This window comes from Ambystoma mexicanum, chromosome 3p (genome assembly GCF_040938575.1).
Source record: "Ambystoma mexicanum isolate Mex_15411 chromosome 3p, UKY_AmexF1_1, whole genome shotgun sequence".
In the NCBI taxonomy this organism is placed as follows: domain Eukaryota; kingdom Metazoa; phylum Chordata; class Amphibia; order Caudata; family Ambystomatidae; genus Ambystoma; species Ambystoma mexicanum.
Genome location: NC_090925.1, coordinates 107,291,373 through 107,313,411, shown reverse-complemented (window position 1 = coordinate 107,313,411; position 22,039 = coordinate 107,291,373). Strand labels below are relative to the sequence as shown.

The following is a 22,039-nucleotide window of genomic DNA, read 5'->3' as shown; positions in this document are numbered from 1 at the left end:
CAGTGGTGATGGGCCTGTAATTAGTGGGTATGCTTGGGTCGAGGGAGGGTTTTTTGAGAAGGGGGAAGACCCAAGCATCCTTAAGGTTATAAGGAATGATGCCGGAGTTGAAGGAAGAGTTAATAAAGGCAATGATAAAAGGAGCTAGTTCGTGTGTAGCCTCCTTGATGATGGGAGCTGGACACGTATCGCCCCTGGCAGTTGGAAGGTTTGAATTTGTTGATGATGCTTTCAACCTCTGAGATAATTAGTGGTGAGAAGCTGAAGGGTTTATGGGTGTGTGAGATGGGGCTAAAAGTATCAATTAGGACTGTGGGGTCCGTGCAAGGTAGTGAGACTTTGTTTAACATGGGTAGGATGAGAGTGAGCACATTTTCACACGTTATGTCCCTTTTGTTTCTCGTACAAATTGAGGGAGCAATCTCCTGTCTGGAGCAATGGTCATTGGCTTTGATGTTGAAGGTGATCGTATGGTGGTTAGACCAAGCGCAAGGTAGGTTGACTTTAGGTTGACGCTACAATTTAAATCGACCAACCAATCGAGTGTTCTTCCCTTGTTATGTGTAGGTTCCCGGATGTGGTGGGAGAAGCCCAGGTCAGTTAAGGAGCTGGTAATGTCCAGTGCTTTAGGGTCATTGGGGTCTTGGAAACCAAGGTTGAGGTCACCAAGTAGGGTAATTTGAGATTTGGTCTTAGTTTTATCTACTAGGATGCAAATGATGTCATCAGTGAAGGTGGGGATAGGTCCTGGTGGCCTGTAGATGATATGCAAGGTGGCGGTTTGGTTAGGTGAGATGGGTAGTTTGACTGACAATAATTCTGCTGATGGGACCTGTTGATTGGGAATTACTCTAAGGCCGATGGAGCTTTTGTGAATAAAGGCGATACCACCACCACTTGATTGATTTGTGTTACGGTCGCATCTAATGATGGTATGGCCACTGGAAATGGCGAGGGAGAGTAACGGACCAGATGCTGCATGTAACCAAGTCTCTGTTACGGCAAAGAAGTCTAGATCGTAAGATGTGATAAAATCAGCGATGTCCAACGCATGGGCAGGGAGCGACCTAGCATTAATCAAGGCGCTCTTAATCAAAGTTTCTTTGGGGATGTGAGAAGTACTCGTATTTAGGTCAGGAGTGATTGAAGGAGAAGTATTGTTAGTACCAGGAGACAACTGCCTGAATGTGGAGGTGCTCAAAGATAGTGGTGATTTCTGTAATTTCGATGTAGTGATGAAGTTGTGTGAATGGCGGGCTGCACGAAGGAATCTGGAGCCAAGTCTGAAGTTCCTAAAATGCAAAGCGCATGGTTGATTGGGGGTGGGTTTGGTGGCAAAGTGTTTCAACCATAGGACGGGGGAAGTTCAGGTAGGGATTGGTAGGTGGTGCCATGGATGTCGAGGATGATGTTGTCAAGGTGCTGCAGTGGGTGCTCTCTGGTGTAATATTAACAAACAGAGGATCATTTATGTTGTCCCTGAATGTTGACGGGAAAAGTACTAAAAATAAGCCCAGTAACATATTAACAAAGGGTGACAAAAGTAAAGAAATGTATTGGGTGGCAGTACAACCTGATATAGGAAATGATTAAGCTTATTGGATTACATGCGATAAGGATGGGCAAGGGTGTGTGCTGATAAATGGACCATTGGAAATTTGGGAAGAGGTAGGGGGTGACACGAGTAGGCTAAAAAAGGTGTGGATAACTAAAAAATTACAGGGTGGGGTGGGGAGGAGAGAATTTGGTTATTGATAAATCAATTAAAGGGGGAACAATGTAGTAAAAATTCAAGTTCAGTGCGGTAAAAAGGTGCAAACCTACAAGTTGCAGGATTAGCCTATTAATGGGAAGAGGAATTCCTTGATAGCCGCACGGTCATTTGCACTAGGCTGGAGAATGCCCATAATAATTGTGTTCCAAGCTAATAAAATAAAGACAATGCAGAATGGGTCACAGGTAAGCATTTGAGTTTAAACGTTAGACTGCGGCACTGGGTGAAGGCCTCAAAAGAGTGCATTTTGGAAACAAATTCACATTTTGTTAATTTGTTTAGCAGCCGCAGAGGCTGGCAGCACATTGCATATCCCACGTTCCTAGGATAGCACAGTAGAAAGCGATAGCATTTGTTACTTTCGAGGTCAGGAAACAGCACATGGGTACCATGGGAAGACAATGAATGTACAATTCTTTTATAATTCTGCATATTAATTTATGAAGCTGGTCTACTGACGGCTTCAGATTGTCCATGGCAGTTTCAAATTGCCCCTTGGTATATCTCAGCCTGGGAAGAAGTTTGAAGAGTTTCTAACATGCAACATTAAAATGGTAACTTGTTGGGCTTGAGGCGCCGGCAATGCGGACGCCTCATTAAGAGCTCCGTGGGACGCCTGGGATAAAACATGTAAATGCCCGCTTATACGCTATGATCCCGTCCCGGAGTCATCACTTCAGGAAGCAGAACCTCCCCTGAGGCAGGCACCCGAACGCTGGGCAACATCGGAGAGCCCTGCTCGAAGAAAATCCAAACCTGGCGGATGGCGCAGGGGCCGAGCCCTCAGGACCAAGATGGCAGCCTCCTGGCAGCGACGGGCCGGGGGCGGAAGAAGTAAGCCCTGAAACGCACCCTGAGATGTTTTTCCCCCCCGACCCCAACAGAACGCAGTTTCGAATCCCGCGCCCACCTGCCAGCTGCTGGGGATCACTGTCGTCGCCAGGCATTTGGCTTGGGGGGCCCAGCATAGCCCCGAGATCCTGAGGCGGCGGCTCCGCAGACCACAAGGAGGTAGGCGGTCCCGCAGAGCAGATCCAGTTCTGGCACCCTCCCTTTGCGGGAACTGGGAGCCGGAGGAGGTGAAGGAGGCCCCCCCCCGGTATCAGGTAATATTATCGCCACCAAAAATATCGCTGTACATATGGTCGTCAGGAACGGCCATAGACAATATTTTTGGTGGGGATAATTTATGGGGTAGATGGGTGGAGGGGATTGCGGGGGTGTCCCCCGCTCCCTTTATCCCTTTAAAAATATATGGAGGATGCGGGGGTGTCCCCCGCAGGTTCCATGGGGTAATATCTCCGCAAAAATATGGCGAAATTTTTGTATGGCGATATTTTTGCAGCGATATTATCACATGGAACCCCCGCCCTGCCAACACGCTGCCGGAGAGCTGCGGATTCCCGTGGCAGCCGCCCCGGTGAATCAGGAGAGGTCCATGCCCCTCTGCCGACCAGCGGCGGTACACGGGAGATGCCAGGCCCACTCACCCTACTCTGTGGGCCCACACAGCATGGCGGTGCAGTTGGACAGCGGAAGAGAGGCGGCCTAGACTCCCGCTCCTTCCCGCTCCTCCCGCTGAGAGTCAGCCCAGGGGGCCGAGGCAGCACGCACACCCGGATGCGACGAGGGAAGATGGGACCCGCCTGCAACCCTGAAAGCATCTTGGAGCTGGCCCTGGAGGGGGTGAAGGGATTGGCAGCCCGCACATCAACCAGCACAATCCCAGCTGGGCCACATCCAGCTCACCGCAGTATTGCACCTCCTGGTCTGGGGCAGTCCCCCGGAGGTGAACAACGACCTTGAGAGGCCCCGAGCTGTCCCCCTCTCACCTCCACCAACACATTCAATGCTCTGCACCTCAGCCTGCAGTGGATCCGGCGGTCCTCCCTGAAGGCCCCCCACCCACATAAACACAGCAGAGAGCCACAAGGACATAACGTCAACCTTACACCAGCCGCACACCTGGAACCAGCATACCCTGGCCACCCCGGGCACTGCTAAAGAAATCACTTGGGTAGTCCACCCCTGTACCAATAAGGAGGCCAGAGGGACAAGAAGCTAGCAGCCCGATCGGCCCTGGCCAGGCAGAGCTTCCCTCCCCGAGGGACAACCAGAAAGGCCCTACGTATCCAGTCGAAGCAATAAGGGGCCTGCAGCGGACACCACCCCCCTCCCTCTCGGCATAGCCTGCGAATACATCCCACACAGGCGACAACGATCTAGGCGCCATTATGTCCAGGCAGAAGGACCCAAAGTCTGCTGACATAGCCAACCTGTTCCACTTGAGGGAGAAATCTAAACCCCTGGACCCCCCCCTCCGACCCAGCCTTCCTCACCCACGAGGACCCAGGGACAATGGGCAACAAAAGAAGAAATTCAGGGCCTACTCGCAGACATCAAAACGGAATTCCAAAAGTGCATGGCTGAAGTCTCAACCAAGATAGACAGCCTGGACACTCGCGTTGAGGTGGAACATAGGGTCGGAGACACAGAAGATCAGGTCCTGGAACACTCAGCCCAGATTGCAGAGCGGCAACAGAAAAGCCAAGCCCTAGAGGACAACGCAGAAACCACACAACGCAAACAGGAGGACTTGGAAAAAGGGCGCACAGAAACAATATCCGTATCAAGGGGGTCCCTGCCTCGATCCCGGACCAAGCTCTTCCTACCTACATCGGAAACCTTTTTGAGACTCTTCTCCCAGACTGGTGCTTGATCGCACTCATAGACTATGAAGCCGAAGAAACTCTCCCGCAGCGGCCAATCCTGAAGTGATCACCAGAGTTCAATTCTTTTCGACAAAACAGGAGATCATGACATCAAGACGCTCGCAAGGTGACTTGACATTCCAGGGATCCCCCATACAGCTGTTCAGGACCTATCCGCCCCCACAGTCCAACGGCGGAGAGCCCTCCGACCTCTAACAGCCTTTCTGCAGGAGCGGAAAATCAAATATCGCTGGCTTTACCCAGCCTCGCTGCAGTTCACCTGGGAGGGCCAAACGAGGGTAATCCATACCCTGGAGGAAAAGTTCCAAGGGGAGGGAAATCTCCTGCAGCACACGACCAGTAACGCATCTTCAGTTCTCCGGGCTGGAACCTGCACTCTTGGTTCCCGGGCGTCCCACGCAATGCCCCTGCCAAGTGGACAGACAGTCACTTCGGCCCGAAGCCCACTAGGGCCAGTTTGGTTTCACTTTGTTCCTTCCTTGTCCTTAGTTGGGCTGGGTCCACCCCCAGCCCCCATGGTTACCAAGGCCGGGTTGGCCCTAAGTTTGACACAGTTAAAACTCGGTTACAGCTGAATCACACTGTCATCGGTCCCTGAGAGACCCCCCTGAGCGCAGGATCTCCCACCACTCACCTGGATCCTAACAACGCCCCGTAAGTCCCCACCCCAACGCACTCCAAACTCCGCTTTGCCTCACTAAACGTTGGAGGCCTGAACTCCCCCACAAAGCGCAAGTCCATCCTTCGTCGTCTCCAGGACCTTCAGACCTCGGTGGGCTTCCTCCAAGAGACCCACCCCGTGACGGAGGACTTTGCTAGGCTGCGATCCCGAGCATTCCCAATACAATACCTGGCCGCCGGCCCCAACAAAAAAGGCGGCACTGCGATTTTGCTAGCAATATGTATCCCCTTTCAAGAGAAGGAGACTCTATGCAGCCCAGATGGCAGGTTCGTGGCGATCAAGGGAGACCTCTACGGCCAGCTTCACACGCTGATTGCTATCTATGCACCAAACGACAGCCATGAGCCCTTCTACGCCACCCTGGAAACCGCCCTTCTCCCCTTCCTCGAAGGCCTGGTAGTCCTAGGCGGGGACTTCAATGGGGTTCCCAACCCCTCACTAGACAGGTCGGGCCCCCCCATCCAACAGGGACTTCAGATTGGCTCTGGGCCTCTGCCACTTGTTCGAAACACTAAACGTAGTGGACACCTGGAGGGTCCTCCATCCGGACAACGTGGACTACTCTTTCTTCTCCCACGTCCACCGCTCCTCATCCCGAATTGACCTCATTCTGGACAGCCCACAGCTCCTGCAGTTCACGGACGATGTAGAAATAGGCGCAAAGGCACTGTCAGACCACACCCCACTCCTCCTCACTGTAAGGGTCTTCGACCCGGAGCCCCCTGAACGTCGTAAATGGTCCCTATATCAACCTATGCTGCATGATATGGCAGTTCGGGATGCCATAGCCAAGGCGATCAGCAACTATTTCAAAGAAAACTTTCCCGACCTCACCTCTACAGCAACAAGATGGGAAGCCATGAAGGCCGTAATCAGAGGGGAATTAATAGCACAGGCGGCAGCTTATGCGTGGAGGCAAACCATGCTCAGAAACAACTGGAGAAGGAAAAGAGGGAGGCAGATAAGGCTCTAGAAAAGAAATGGTCCCCCAAGGCCGCCAAGATTGTCAGACTGGCTCGCACAAAGCTGGAGGCCCACTACGCCGTGGACACAGACCAGACCCTGATCCGGACAAAACAAAGCTATGACGCAAACGGTAATAAAGCTAACAAATACCTGGTGAACAAACTTGCCAAAAACCCGCCGACTGAACCAAATCGTCGCACTGAGGGACCCGAAAGGCAGCACCGTATATGGAGACGGGGCGAAACTACAGGTGGCGGCCACCCATCTAACTAACATCCTGACCGCAGCCCCCCCGCCCACAGTCTCTCGAGGAGCAATACATAGCAGACGCCAGGCTCCCACACATCTCAGAAGCAAACAGAGCAGCCCTGGAAGCCCCAATCACATCCGTAGAGGTGGAGGAAGTAATAAAAAATCTGAAACCCAGGGACCCCGCCCAGACGGCTTCCCACCAAAGTTCTATAAACTCTTTCGCTCCATGCTGCTACACCCAATGACAGAGCTATTTAACTCCTTTCGGGATTTGGGCTCTATCACACCCTCTATGCAAGAATCCACCACAATCCTGCTTTTGAAACCCAGCAAGGATCGAAAGGAGTGCTCATCGTATAGACCGATAGCTCTGCTCAACGTGACACATGAACACATACTCAAAGGTTCTAGCCAACAGATTGGCGCAAATCCTCCCATCTATCATAGACCAGGACCAGGCGGGGTCCATTAGAGGGAGAAGCACCTCAGACAACATCCGTTGAGCACTTAATCTCATTGAAATTGCGACCCAAGAACACCAGGGCATGGCGGTCCTGACCTTAGACGCCACTAAAGCATTCGACAAGGTGGACTGGAACTTCATGCGCCTCACCATGGAGGCATTTCGGCTCGGCCCAATATTCCAGAAAATGGTGCTTGCCAATTATAAAGCCCCGATGACATCAATCCGCCTAAACCAGAAGACCTCACCTCCGATCCAGTTTTCGTGCGGGACGAGACAAGGCTGCCCGCTTTCCCCGCTAATCTTTGCCACGGTCATGAAGCCATTCGCCCAACGCACACGAGCTAACGAGAACATCACTGGTCTAGAGATAAATGGCGAACAATTCAAGATCTCCTTGTACGCTGATGATGTGCTGATCTCCATTACCAACTGCCAATCCTCCCTGCCCGCAACCCTAACTGAGCTAGAGGCGTCTGAAGGAGTGGCTGGATTCCAGGTAAACTACGCCAAATAAGAGGCACTAAGCATCAACCTGAGCGCCCCTCGTAGCCGACCTCCAGGCACTCTGTCCGCTAACATGCAGCTCCTCCTCAACAGCTTACCTGGGTGTCCGCCTCACAGCAGATCCGAAACAACTATACAACATCAACTTTCCCCCCTTATTCAAGGAATTGGAAGAAGACCTCCGAAGATGGGACAATCAAGAGATCATGCTATTAGGTCGGGTCACAGCGTGCAAAATGAACATTCTCCCTAGGCTGCTGTATCTGTGCATTGCCCTGCCCCCCCCTCAAGCAGGCTTTGGAACAGCTACAAAGGAAGCTAGCGGAGTTTGTGTGGAAGGGACGCAGGGCCAGGATACCTATGAGAGTTATGACAGGGGCCGCGAAATGAGGCGGCTTTGGTCTCCCCAACCTGATGAACTACTTCCTGGCGGCCCAGATGGTGAGCGCGGCGGTCTGGATGAACCCGGAGAAACCCCCAAAATGGTCTGCATGGAGCAATCCAGATGTCGGCCTCGACTACATTCCCTGCTACACACCCCGGGACCACACCGAAGCCAGGGACCGCAGATGCTAGCAGCCACCAAAGCGACTCTCGAGGCATGGGCTTGGGCCGTCGGAGGAAGATACCCAGGCCCCGAGCCCGCTATCCCCGGTCATCAGGAACCCTGACTTCACACCAGGAATGGAGGCGGCCCGTTTTCACCGATGGACCAAAGGTGGCCTCCGAACCCCCTCCCACTTAGATATTAGTATGTCCTCAGCATAGTTTGACAATGACATCTGCCTACTTGACTAAACTAGCCCAGACGGCACTACTTACCTGTGCCATCATAACCATTATGGCCACTGCCATCATAACAAATCCTCCTAAGGATAGAAATCTGAGACTTAGGTCTAGATTGTCTCCTATCTATGAACCTTATAGAAACTTCCCTAACAACGTCAATAATCGAACGACTACCCGGTCTAAGAACCCCTTCTCCACACTAATGCAAACTACTAATACCACGGACAAAACTCCCCCTAAAGATCACACTTCCCGAGATACCCTCTCTCACAAAACCTTGCTAATTGCCAAACCTGACAGTACCCTAATGCTAACAGGGTCCCTCAAACTCTATATCAGTGGTAGCCCATGCTACTGAAATTGCAGACATCTTAAATAATGACAATCTCGATTTACAGGCCATAACTGAGACTTGGCTACATGAGGCCGCAGGACCAACTCTCATGTTAGCAGTTCCTGACAACTACCAAATCATTAGAGTGGACCGGCCGAATGCCAGGGGTGGTGGCCTAGCCATCATCTTCAAAACAACCCACCCTATTAGACTTGCCACCTCAGCTCCCTTTACATCCTGTGAAGTACTAACCGCCAAATTGCCCCTCTCCAACAACCGTACTCTAACTATCCATTTGATATATAGACCCCCTGGGCCTCTAGCACCTTCGAAGACGACCTAACCAGTCTTCTAGCCGACAACACCAAAGATCACTCCCAAACACTACTTCTGGGAGATTTCAATTTAGGCTTTAATGATACTGACAACAAACATGCAGAATCTATTGCTGCCTTACTAAATGACCACGGTCTTACGCAAAAAGTCCTCTCACCAACGCATATCAAAGGAAGGACCCTTGACTGGGTATCCGAACTAAACTGCAACATCAACATTACCGATATCGTCCCACAATCCTGGACATATCATCACTTAATAAATTTCTCTGCCGCATTAGACCTCCTCAGCCCCAAGCCTAATAATATGGCACCGCCTCTCCCTACCAGAAGTAAGAAGGACATCACTGCTGAAAAACGTATCCCTCTTCTCCTCCCTGCCATCTCTGGAATGGAAAATAACAACCCTGACACATTGGTAAATACCTTTAACAATGTTATAACTAAGGCACTGGACATGATTGCTCCTGTCAAACTGTGCAAAGCTAGGCAAGTAGCGCACCTGAATACCTGGTTCACCCCCCAACTCAAATCCTTAAGATCACAAAAAAGGAAACGCCAGTCCATTTGGCGTCACTCCCCTTCTGAAAATAATAAAAATAACCTAACAGAATTTGCGAGAATGTACAAAAAAGAAATAACCAAAGCCAAAAAGAACACTTTCAATGACAGGATTGAGAAAGCTGAATCCAACACTAAAGAATTATTCTACATCCTCTGCGAACTAGAATCCCCAATTCAACCGGTAGACAATGCCCCAAAGGATAAAGTATGGTGTACTAACATACAAAATGCTCTATCGAATAAAATCCTGTCCTTACAATGCAAAATTGCAAAAAAAAGGCCTCACTACCACTCACTGACCAACAAACTAGTCAACCTTCACTGACTAGGACAACCACACCCTTTCGATTCAAGACTATCTCCATAATTGAAACAGAAAAAATAATACTCTCCCTCAAACCTTCTAACTGTAAAGGCGACACGTGCCCAGCACAGATAATAAAGGATGCAGCTAGAGACATAGCACCTTTTATCTCTAAGTTGATAAACTCCTCATTTAAAACTAATACAGTAACGGCCAATCTTAAAGAATCCTGGGTTCTACCATTACTTAAAAAATAAACTCTGGACCCCTCTATCTCTACCAATTACAGACCCATCACCACTATGCCATTTCTACTTAAAATTTTAGATAGAGCTGCTTACATACAAATCCAGGACTATCTAAAAGCCAACCACCTACTTGGCTCTCGACAATCGGGCTTCCGCCCTCTCTCTCCATGGCACTGAAACAGCGCTGCTAGACCTTAAAACACAAATTGAAGAACTAAAGGATAATGGAAAAATAGCTTTGCTACTCCTACTGGACTTGTCGGCAGTGTTCGACTTTGTGGACCATGCAGAGTTATGCAACCACCTCCAATCTGCCGCCAACTTCACCAAAGATGCTATAGCTTTGTTCCAATCCTTCTTAGCTAACCGGACCATGAGAGTCTTCTCTACTTCAGCCTCTGCCGACCCCGTTAAAATAACTTGCGGGGTCCCACAAGGTTCCTGCGTCTCCCCTACTATGTATAATATATTCACCAAGCCTCTGTTTGACAAGTTGGATAGACTGGGTGTCACCTACTGTCATGATTCGAGCCTCCTGGAAGCTGTGGGAACGATGGAGGAGGAAATGAGTTGAGTAAGCTCCGGCGAAGTCGGTGTAATGTTCTAGTGTTTCACCCTGACTTCGCGATGACGTGTTTAAAGATGCGTCGAAGCTAGCACTCGGCGCGTTGCAACCCTGCTTTCACCGTCGGGTTTACACGCTGCTCGAGTGTTCCGCTTTATGCCTTTTGTTGAACTTTTCCCTCTAGGCTTTTAGCCTTTGTTTTTCTGCTTCTGCGTTACTCTTAACGCTCCTCTGGCATTCCTGCCGCCGTCTCGTCGGTGGTTCAGGGCCGGTCTCCTGGTTTCCTCCTCTCCTCTTCCGCCCTTTTGCCTCTGAGTAATTCCTACCTTTTCCACTGCTATTCCTGTTCCTACCTGAAGTTTCACCGGCAACTGGTTAATCTTTCTCCCGGGTCCGGTGCATTCTGGGTATCGTAGTACCTACGCTCTCAAGATCTACGCTCTCAAGATCTACGCTCTCAAGATCTACGCTCTCAAGTCCTCCCATCAGTTAAAGAAGAGTATTTAACTGGTCATTCCATTACCATCAGAGGATCGACATCAGGGTTTTTCTGCTAAGGCTTTTCCCTGAAGTGGGGTGGACTCCCTGGGAGCCCCTACTGCCAGCTTATCGCTAACAGGCAGTGTGGCTTCCAGAGGAGCATACCCTAAAATCTGCAAAGAAAAGCCTAACAACTCCTGGCGAGAAAGAAGACAGATTTCCTCTGGAAGTTCCTCAGACGAAAAATCCACAGGTGAGGAGGTGGAGGAGGTGGGTGACTTGGAGGTTGAGAATATATTTACTATCAAACCTGAGAGTTTGCAACGCCATAAGGTGGCTAGTTTAGAACAATACCAGGAGTTGGTGAACGCTATCCAAGGGATCAATGTTGAGGTACAGAACGTCAAGACTGATAATGCTGCTCTCAGAGCAGATAATACCGCCATGAGACAACAGTTACTTCAGAGGGAGGAAGTAAGAGGAGATCTTCCTCCGTTACCACTATCATATGGCAAATATGACGGAAACCCAAGGAAGGTCAAGGAATTCTTGGATGCATGTTTGATATACTTTACATTTCGCCCTAAGGCATTTGAACAGGATAAGGCCAAGGTTGGCTTTCTTATATCTAATATGGTGGGTAATGTTCTAGCATGGGCCATCCCATTGGTGACAGGTTCCGATCCTGTGTTGAATGACTACGGTCAGTTTGTTCAGCTGTTCCGTACTCGCTTTGAGAGACCCGAAGTACAGTATTCTTCCTATGAGAATTTGTTGGATACCAAACAAGGGACTTCGGATGTACAATCTTATGTATCCACATTTCAAAGACTGGTGCAAGAAACCGGATGGCCGGATACTGCTAAACAAACCTTATTCCGGAGAGGATTACAAGAGGAAATAAAAGACGAACTGGCCAGAGTTGCCAGATCCTCCACATTTCAGGATTTGGTCAAACTAGCTCTACAGATTGAGTTTTGCCTGTCAGAAAGGCGAGCAGAAAAGAAAGGACCCAAGTCTTCCCCTCTGTTACCTCCTAACCTCCCGATCCTTTCTGAGAAGACATCCGTAACATCCTGTTCCGAAGAACCTATGCAGATCGGATCAGCCAGAGGACCATTAACAGCAGCAGAAAGAAAGCGAAGGAAAGACCTGAATCTCTGTCTGTACTGTGGTTCAGAGAAGCACTTACTCCGAGGCTGTCCTGAAGTTCCTCCCAGAAAAGCGGGAAACGACAGACCCCGACCCTGAACAGGGACAAGGAAGGGGTTCAAACTGCTAATCCCTGTCTTCCTACCCCTTCAGTCGCTTTGGACGCATCCCATCATTTAATGGTGTTTAAAGTATTTCTCAAATGGGTGAACCATCCTGGAGTGGAGTGTCTTGCCATGTTAGACTGTGGGGCTGCAGGTAATTTTATGGACGAGCAATGGGCCAGAAGTCAGTCCATACCGAGGAAGGTAAAAACCCAGCCCATTCCAGTTGAATGTGTAGACGGCACTCCCTTGACATCAGGACCCATCACTGAAGAAACTCAGGAATTGTCGGTACAGATGCATTTCCACCAAGAACGACTGGGTTTCGATCTCATAAAGGCTGCACATTTTCCAGTTATACTGGGTATACCTTGGCTCAGAAAACATAATCCGTGTATTGACTGGAAGGCTAATACAGTGGAATTCCAATCCGAATATTTTTCTGGTTCTTGTTTTGTACAACCGGAAAAGACCATAACTCAAGAAAGACCAGTACCTATACTTAGTTTGAACATCGTGCCTCCACAATACAAAGATTACACGGATATCTTTTTGGACGTGCAACCTCGGCCTTTACCTCCTCACAGACCAGAAGACTGTAAGATTGACTTACTGCCAGGGGCGGTGGTTCCTTCCGGGCGTATGTTTCAGTTATCCCTCTCAGAAAAAGAAGCTTTGAGAGAATACCTAAATACAAACCTTCAGAATGGATTAATTCAGACATCTACTTCCTCTGCGGGAGCATCACTGTTCTTCATTTCTAAAAAAGGGACAACAGAACTTAGGCCGTGCATAGATTACAGAGGTCTAAACAGCTATACTATCAGAGATAGATATCCCATGCCTCTTATCAAGGATATCATGGAAGCAGTTCAGGGTGCCAAATGGTTCACCAAATTGGACCTGAGAGGCGCCTATCACCTGCTCAGAATAAAAAAAGGGGACGAGTGGAAGACGGCATTCAGAACACCTCTGGGGCATTATGAGTATTGTGTTATGCCTTTTGGTTTGGTCAACGCTCCTGCTCAGTTCCAACGATTTATGGACAAGATCTTTGCGGATTTACTCTTCACATCAGTTATTGTATACTTAGACGATATACTGATCTTTTCAAACACCCTGGAAACCCATCGTCAACATGTCAGGGAAGTGTTACAAAGACTTCGTCAAAACAACCTTCTTGCCAAACCAGAAAAATGCATATTTGAAGGTAGCACTGTCCCATATCTAGGCTTTATCCTAAGCGCTAATCTAATAGAGATGGACCCACACAAGTCGGAAGCCATTAACAAATTGCCTATTCCGGAGTCAGTCAAGGATGTTCAACGTTTTTTGGGCCTAGCAAACTTTTATAGAAAGTTTATCGGCAGGTTCTCAGAAATGGTTTTACCCATCACTGCGTTATTAAAAAAAGGAGTGAAGTTTACATGGAGCCCAGAGGCTGATTTGGCCTTCAATCAACTGAAAAGAGCCTTTACTTCAGCACCCGTACTCAGACAACCGGACCAGTCATTACCTTTCATTCTGGAAACCGACGCCTCCCAAGGAGCGATATGTGTGGTCCTTTTACAGAAGAAAGAAGATCAAATGGAACACCCCATAGCCTACTATTCGAAGACACTAACCTCAAGTGAAAGAAACTATTCGGTACTCGAAAAAGAACTACTCGCTATCAAAAGAGCCTGTCAGGAATGGAGGCATCTGTTACAAGGGGCTCAACATCCCTTTTTGTGTACATACAGATCACCGAAACCTAAGTATACTACAACAAATGGAATGTCGAAATTCACGTCACGCAACGTGGGCTTATTATTTTTCTCAGTTCGATTTTGAACTCACCTATGTACCAGGAAAGGACAATCAATCAGCAGACGCTCTATCCAGAAGTTATGGAGAAGAGTCAGGGAAGTACATTGGACAAGAGCTTTTGTTATTAGGAAAGAGATTTGTGTGCGCCGTTAACCTGTTTCTGCAACAGGTGTACAATGCCCATGAAGACAACCCCATTCCCCTTGAGGAATCATTAAACAAGAAAGGGAAATACTGGTTTAAGGAGAACCAGTTGTATCTACCGACTCAAGAACTTCAATCTAGAGCCTTATCATGGTGTCATGATACTCCTACGGCAGGACACAAGGGTCAAGCAGCCTCTCTTGAGCTAATCAGAAGACACTTTTGGTGGCCTACTGTTGTCAGTGATGTCAAAGGATATGTTTCCTCTTGTCCCACATGTGCTCAAAACAAATACAGCACAGCCAAACCATTGGGACTTCTACAACAAGAGGAACCTACAAACGGACCCTGGCAACACATATCAATGGACTTCATAGTGGAATTACCCGATTCTATGGGTCATACGGCCATTATGGTGGTAGTGGATTCATTCAGTAAATTGGCTCACTTTGCCGCCTTAAAAGGAACACCCTCTGCCTCCATAACGGCAGAAGTATTCCTCCGAGAAGTAGTCCGACTCCATGGAGTCCCTGTTACTATTGTGTCCGACAGAGGAACACAATTTACCTCCAAGTTCTGGGCTTCTCTTTGTAAGCAACTCCACATCCAGCGGGCCATGTCCTCTGGATTTCACCCAGAGAGTAACGGTCAAACAGAACGTCTCAACGGTACCCTGGAACAGTACCTAAGGTGTTTCTGTAATCAAGCACAGGACAACTGGTATCAACTCCTGTCAGTTGCTGACTTTTCATACAACAACACCTTTCACTCAGCCATTGGTATGAGCCCGTTCCATTGTACCTATGGGTACAACCCCAGGCATTTACCTTTTTCCGTATTCCAACCTACCAAAACACCCACACTTGATCAGGTTTTAAGCATCCTGAAAGATACCCATAAAAAGGCTCAAGAGGCTCTAAGACACAGTCGACAAAGATACAAAAGGTGGGCCAATCCAAGAAGAAGACCTAATCCAGAATGGCAGATTGGAACTAAGGTTTGGCTTTCTACCAAGTTTCTACCTAGGTGGATTAATCCCGGGAAATTTGCCCCCAGATACATAGGTCCGTATACCATCACAGAATGCATCAATCCAGTAGCGTTCAAGCTGTTGTTGCCTCAATCATTACGAAGGATTCATCCTGTATTCCACTCATCACTACTCAAAAGGTATATTTCTGATCCCCATCAAAGGAGATACAAAAAAGAAATCACAAAGACAATCCTTCCACAAGAATATGAAGTATCCCGTATTCTGGATTCCAGATACAAGAATGGAACATTCCAGTACCTGATTCTCTGGAAAGGATATCCCTGGTCAGAAAGGACCTGGGAACCAGTAGGGAATCTTAAGGCTCCTCGACTCCTACGTCTTTTTCATAGGCAGCACCCCGGAAAATCAGGAGGGATGCCATTGAAAAGGGGTCATACTGTCATAATTCAAGCCCCCTGGAAGCTGTGGGAACGATGGAGGAGGAAATGAGTTGAGTACGCTCCGGCGAAGTCGGTGTAACGTTCTAGTGTTTCACCCTGACTTTGCGATGACGTGTTTAAAGATGCGTCGAAGCTAGCACTCGGCGCGTTGCAACCCTGCTTTCACCGTCGGGTTTACACGCTGCTCGAGTGTTCCGCTTTATGCCTTTTGTTGAACTTTTCCCTCTAGGCTTTTAGCCTTTGTTTTTCTGCTTCTGCGTTACTCTTAACGCTCCTCTGGCATTCCTGCCGCCGTCTCGTCAGTGGTTCGGTGCCGGTCTCCTGGTTTCCTCCTCTCCTCTTCCGCCCTTTTGCCTCTGAGTAATTCCTACCTTTTCCACGGCTATTCCTGTTCCTACCTGAAGTTTCACCGGCAACTGGTTAATCTTTCTCCCGGGTCCGGTGCATTCTGGGTATCGTAGTACCTACGCTCTCAACATCTACGCTCTCAAGATCTACGCTCTCAAGTCCTCCCATCAGTTAAAGAAGAGTATTTAACTGGTCATTCCATTACCATCAGAGGATCGACATCAGGGTTTTTCTGCTAAGGCTTTTCCCTGAAGTGGGGTGGACTCCCTGGGAGCCCTTACTGCCAGCTTATCGCTAACAGGCAGTGTGGCTTCCAGAGGCGCATACCCTAAAATCTGCAAAGAAAAGCCTAACAACTCCTGGCGAGAAAGGAGACAGATTTCCTCTGGAAGTTCCTCAGACGAAAAATCCACAGGTGAGGAGGTGGGTGACTTGGAGGTTGAGAATATATTTACTATCAAACCTGAGACCTACACTAATTATGCAGATGACACACAGATCCTCATACCCCTTTCAGGCAACTTCGAGAGTGACTCAGCCTTGGTGAACAAAATATACACCCTCATTCAGGCATGGATGGCATCCCATGGCCTCTGCCTGAATGACGAAAAAACAGAATTACTAATCTTAGGTTCTGAAGCTAATATCCAAAAACTCAGCCCAAACTACACATCCTTCCACATTGATAACAACCCTATCAAGGTGATGTCTGTAGTTAAAAATTTAGGATTCTACTTAGACTCCTCTCTCACTCTTAAAAAGCAAGTCAATTCCCTTGCCTCATCCACAACGTACACTTGCAAACTCATCAGAGCTTCCAGACCATACCTCTCGAGAGCGAGCTGCACCACACTAGCCAACGCTATTATCATGTCAAGATTAGATTACTGTAATGCCCTGTAGTCGGGAGCCAACAAATACATTACAGACAAAATCCAAAGACTGCAGAATAACGCCCTGAGGGCAGCATTGAACATCCCTTGCAGAGAGCATATTACCAAATTCAGGAAGGAGGTTAACTGGCTGAAAATAACGGACAGAATTATCCTCAAAACAGCATCCCTCACCTCCAAATGCCTGAATAACCTAGCACCCCCATACCTTATGGATAAAATTAACAGGAGAACAGCTACCCGCCCTACGAGATCTTCTAACTCATTTATGTTACAGATTCCTAGGTTCAAACGCTCGACAGCAGGAGGAACCAGTTTCCCTGTTAAAGTGGCACAATGTTGGAACAAATTACCAGCTGACCTCAGACTAGAACAACCCTACCCTATATTCAGACATAAGATACTCAATTGGCTACACACTAATGACACCTAACTGCCGAACTACACTTCTACCTCTCCAGCCCCTACACAACCCTTTGTTACCTCAAACTACACTGTAGATTGGTTAACTATACACGCATGGTCGTCTGTTCTGTCATATTTGCATGCACCATGGATATACGTTAACGTAGACATGTAAGGTTGTATATACATATCTGTGCATATATTGTTACTCACTATAACGCCTCCTTGACTTACCAAGACCATTGCTTCGCATTTAATGTGTCTTGTACCTGTATTTTTGCTCCTACTGCAATCACTGCTCTATGTATTGCTACCTTGTACTGTAACTAAGTTTTAAGATTTCTTGTTTCTGTTGCGCCCTTCTACCTAAGGGCTTGGTGTGCATTACTAAACAAATTAAACAAACAAACAAACTTTACGAAGCCAACAACCCACTTAGCTTCGAGGAATGCAAAGCTCGCTTTCAACTAACATAAGGAGAGAGGTTTACATACATCCAACTCCGACACTGGATCTCGCAGCCCGCGGTCCGTCGGGGAGCCACCTGGGACCTCCATCCTCTTGAACTGGCAATGGAAGAAAGCACAGGACGAGGTCAGATCACTAAACTGTACCGACTCCTCCAGGAGGACATGCTAAAAGTCAGACCGCCATACATGTCGGATGGGAAATAGACTTGGGACACCCCATAGTAGATCAAACATGGGTGGAGATATGGTCCAGGATCAACTCGACATCCAGATGCGTCACAAACGAGGAATGAGCCCTGAAGCTCCTGCATCGCTGGTACTACTCGACAGTCCGCCTGCATCACTGTAACGCTGACATTGACCCGAGCTGCTGGAGACCCTGCGGCGAACGAGCATCCTTTTTCCACATGTGGTGGGGGTGCCCGACAGTACAGACCTTCTGGAGGGAAGTCCTGCAGATTGCGGAAGACATCACTCAGCGCAGACTTCCGATGGACCCGTAGGTCATCCTGCTCGGGGTGGCGAGCCCGGACAGTTATCCCAGAGCGGGTCGATAAGCCAAACTGCTCACGCATCTACTGCTAGCTGCCAAAATCACGGTGGCAAGGAAGTGGAAAGCCCGGGGGGGCCCGCTGCTGACCCTTTGGTGGATAAAGGTCTGGGAGCTCCTGGTGGCAGAGAAGGTCACAGCAGCGAGGGATGGGGCCCTCCACCGCTTCCTAAACTGTTGGGCCCCAGTACTGGACTACCACTCCCGCTTCCCAGCCTTAACATTTCAATCCCGCCTGGTAGCAAACTTTTTGGGCCCTCAGAGCTCTGATGGGTCCCCTACCCAACAGGACGCCACAAACTAATGGAGGGGAGGGATGGGACCGAGGGGAGTGGGTACAGAGCAAGCTGCATGTATATTAAATGCGAGGAGGGTCCTGTGGACTCATGTAATGCATAGATAATGCTGTAACCGAAATAAATACAGTTGTTTAAAAAAAAGGTAACTTGTTGGGGGCTCAAGGTTCTTGCAGTGTCATGATCAAATGCCTTCCTGTGAGAAGACGGATAGGAATGATCAGCGGAAGTTGAATAAAGATCCGCTGGTCATCCCAAATGTTTCAATAAATTGGCACTACAATGTGGTAATTGGGGGTTGGATTGTGACATCACAAAGGTGGACAAGGGTGATAGGGTATGGTTTGCGGGACCCAATCACGTAAGATAATGTATGCCCTTCCAAAGAGGAATGATCTGATCCTACCAATCTGCTTTCTGTGTAGGAATTTTCTAATGTTGCAATGTGGTTTGATGTTAATTAGTTTTAAATGTTATAAAAGCTTTTGTTTTAGAGGCGTTTCTTCGACAGTGCTTTTCATGCAGTTCTGTTCCGCATTCTGTCTGAATTTCGCTTTCCCAGTTGCAACTGGGCCCAGAATTCTGTTACTTCCTGTCCGGAGTACACTCCTTTTTAGACTACTTTTGTAATTTTTACTGGTGAGTTCCGAGGCAACCCGCTGAACAAAACCATCAATATCAGTGTGGCTCTCTACATAGTACAGTATCTTAGCCAATTGTTTAGAATAGTCATTCTTATATGTTTTTCTATATATTTGCAAAGATGCAAAGTAGGCTGGAAGTTTTATTTTAAATGAAAATGTAAAGTGAGACAAAAGTAGGCAGGCTGCAGTACAATTATTTTCATTCTTGTCAGTTATTTCAATGGTTTTCAGGTGATGTGCCCAGCTTTTGAAGTTGGACCCCCTGTATTGCATTGATATATTATATTATGATTAGAACAGCCTCTTTCTTGCCCCAATTGTTTGGTGGGATTGTTGAGATTGGGGGTATTAAATCAGAAATATGCCTCTGTTTTAAAGACCCAACTAAAACAGTAAATATATATTCCAAGGGTATATCTTATTACAATCCTTAGTCACTGTCCCCTCAAGTAAACTTGTTTATATATTTGCGGGTATGTATGCTGTATCCTGTTTTCTTGTTTATGATTGTGATGTAAAATAATACAAAATGCTTTAACCACCATTCTACACGAGAGAATTACAGAGCCGCTGTGTCTTTCCTAAAAGTTACTTGGCGAGCCCATGAATACTGCAAGTGAAGACACGCCTCATACTCATCCTGAGATTTCAGATGTCTAAACGGGTTCAGGTGGTATACCACAATTGGTTATGGCAGCCGCTTTTGTATACATGTGTAGCGCCATAGCACACCACACTCACCATCTAGGCATGCACAAAAGGGGTGGGGGCTAAGGGGGTGACCCACACTCAGAACCAAATGCTGCACTAATATAAATATCCAATCCTAGGATCATGAAACTGAGAATTTGACGGCAGAGAAAGACAACACAACCCATTGCGTTTGCCCATTTCTTGCCTGCTGTGGACACTCAGATTGCACGTGACCTACTTTATAGCAAAGCACATAACCTCCATTCTCTCAAAACTTCCCTGTTTAAACAGACACTTCCAGTTGGACACAAACCTCTTACACCACCTTTTCATTCAACAGAACATTTGTAATTCTGTTGTATGCAAGACAAGAAAACTAAATGGATACCAGGATCACAGTAGCAGTGGTGCTACATTAATATAAGGGTTGACTAAAAAGGTGCTTGTGGTGGAATAATGAAGCGTAAAAATGTGAAGCCCAGGAAACAGGAAATAAGTGCTTTTATTCAGGGAATGTCTGCCACACTTCTTCTGGTAGAAGGCTAGACCAAAGTTTGTGACTGGGAACCTCCTTTTAGAGATCAATCCTTTCTCAAAATGTAGTTTTGTGCATGTGATGTGGTATGTTCGAAAGCCTGATGATGAAAACCTTGCTTCGTCAAGATGAGTGACTTCAAGGGCTTTGACTGTTGCATGCAAACCATGTCACAAGTTAGTCTGGAGTCTGCTGTGTGAAGGTGAATATGCTGCTGTATTACTAGTAGCAGAATAACAGTTCCTTCTCCCCTTCAATTTTCCACTTAACAATCTCTGGCCCTTTTGAATTCCTTATGTACGGAGGGGACTGTGGAATTTCTTGTCTGACCTCTGAAGCGGAACAATTAAAAATATCTCGCATATGTTTTCTTTGGTGTCGAATAAGACCTTCCTTAAGACTAAAAGTCTGCTTGCATTCAGAACACTGATATGGTCTCTCTCCACTATGTGTCCTCTGATGCCGACTGAGACTCTCCTTCCAGCTGAAGGTTTTTGCACATTTGGCACATTGATACGGCTTTTCTCCGGTGTGTGTTCTTTGGTGGCCTTTCAGATGGTGCTTGTGACTGAATCTTTTCTCACATTCAGTACAGTGATATGGTCTTTCGCCTGTGTGTGTTCTCTGGTGACGAATGAGATTAACCTTCTGGCTGAAACTTTTGTCGCATTGAATACATTGGTAAGACCGCCCTCCTGCATGTGCTATTTGGTGATTAATAAAACCCATATTCTCGCTGAAGCTTTTGCCGCATTCAGTAAAAGTAAAAGGTACCCAGTTCGGCTGCATGTTTGATGGACTTTTTGCATGGTGTGCCTTCATTAAAATACTCTCACACTCATTTTGACTGTCAAATCTCCCTGCTTTTGAGGATTCTTGATGCAAACCAGAAAGTGCTGCATTTCTTAAGTCACCTTCACATTGACTGTTTTCTTCTTCGCTCATTTCTGTATTACATTCGGACCACTGCTGTGCTCTGGAGTGTGCTGCCTTCTCTGAGCTTCTGATAACATTCAAGTTGGCATTTCCTGATGGTGCTGTGCAAGGGAGTGTTTCTTCAGTACATTTCCCCCAGAACTCAGTATTTCTTTCTCGGTTCAGGCTTCCATCAACTGAAGGATTAAAAAGAAAGTCACATTGTTAGCTTTCTATTAATAAACGTGTACACAGACCTATTTCATTCAAGTCATCTGAGTTGTTATAGTGGTATGCGCTGCCATTCAAGAAAGATGCACAATCAGCCTATTTGATGATAAGGTCTGTTTAAGGCCTAATCCTTATAAGGAGATCTACACAGCCCCCATTAGGGCTTACTGGCTGTGTCTCTGTGCTTATCCAAACAAGCCTCAGCCTTCATACAGCATGACCCAAAGTTTGTCAAAAACAAGTGAGATCTGTAATAGGAGTGCATGACAACTGGAGTGCATGACACACGCATATCCAGTTCATTAGCATATTGTAGACATTCGTAAAGAGTGCTATTTTTATAAGGGGCAACTATAAGACTCCCAACTATTTGTCGCAAATAGCATGTTGGCAGGTCTATGATTAGGAATAGGTCTGTGCT

The 22,039-nt window shown here is 47.5% G+C and overlaps 1 protein-coding gene across 4 annotated transcripts in view; it reads right to left on the bottom strand.

Annotated features, from left to right (window-relative positions):
• Nucleotides 1–20,421: 20,421 nt before the first annotated feature.
• Nucleotides 20,422–22,039, bottom strand: part of LOC138580132 (zinc finger protein 25-like) — a 340,122-nt gene continuing 338,504 nt past the window's right edge. For all 4 annotated transcript variants that reach the window (XM_069650436.1, XM_069650437.1, XM_069650438.1 and 1 more), the window contains one exon: nt 20,422–21,584. In XM_069650436.1, coding sequence (XP_069506537.1) covers nt 20,695–21,584 — 890 coding nt within the window. In that variant the 3' untranslated portion in view covers nt 20,422–20,694. The remainder of the gene's footprint in view (nt 21,585–22,039) is intronic.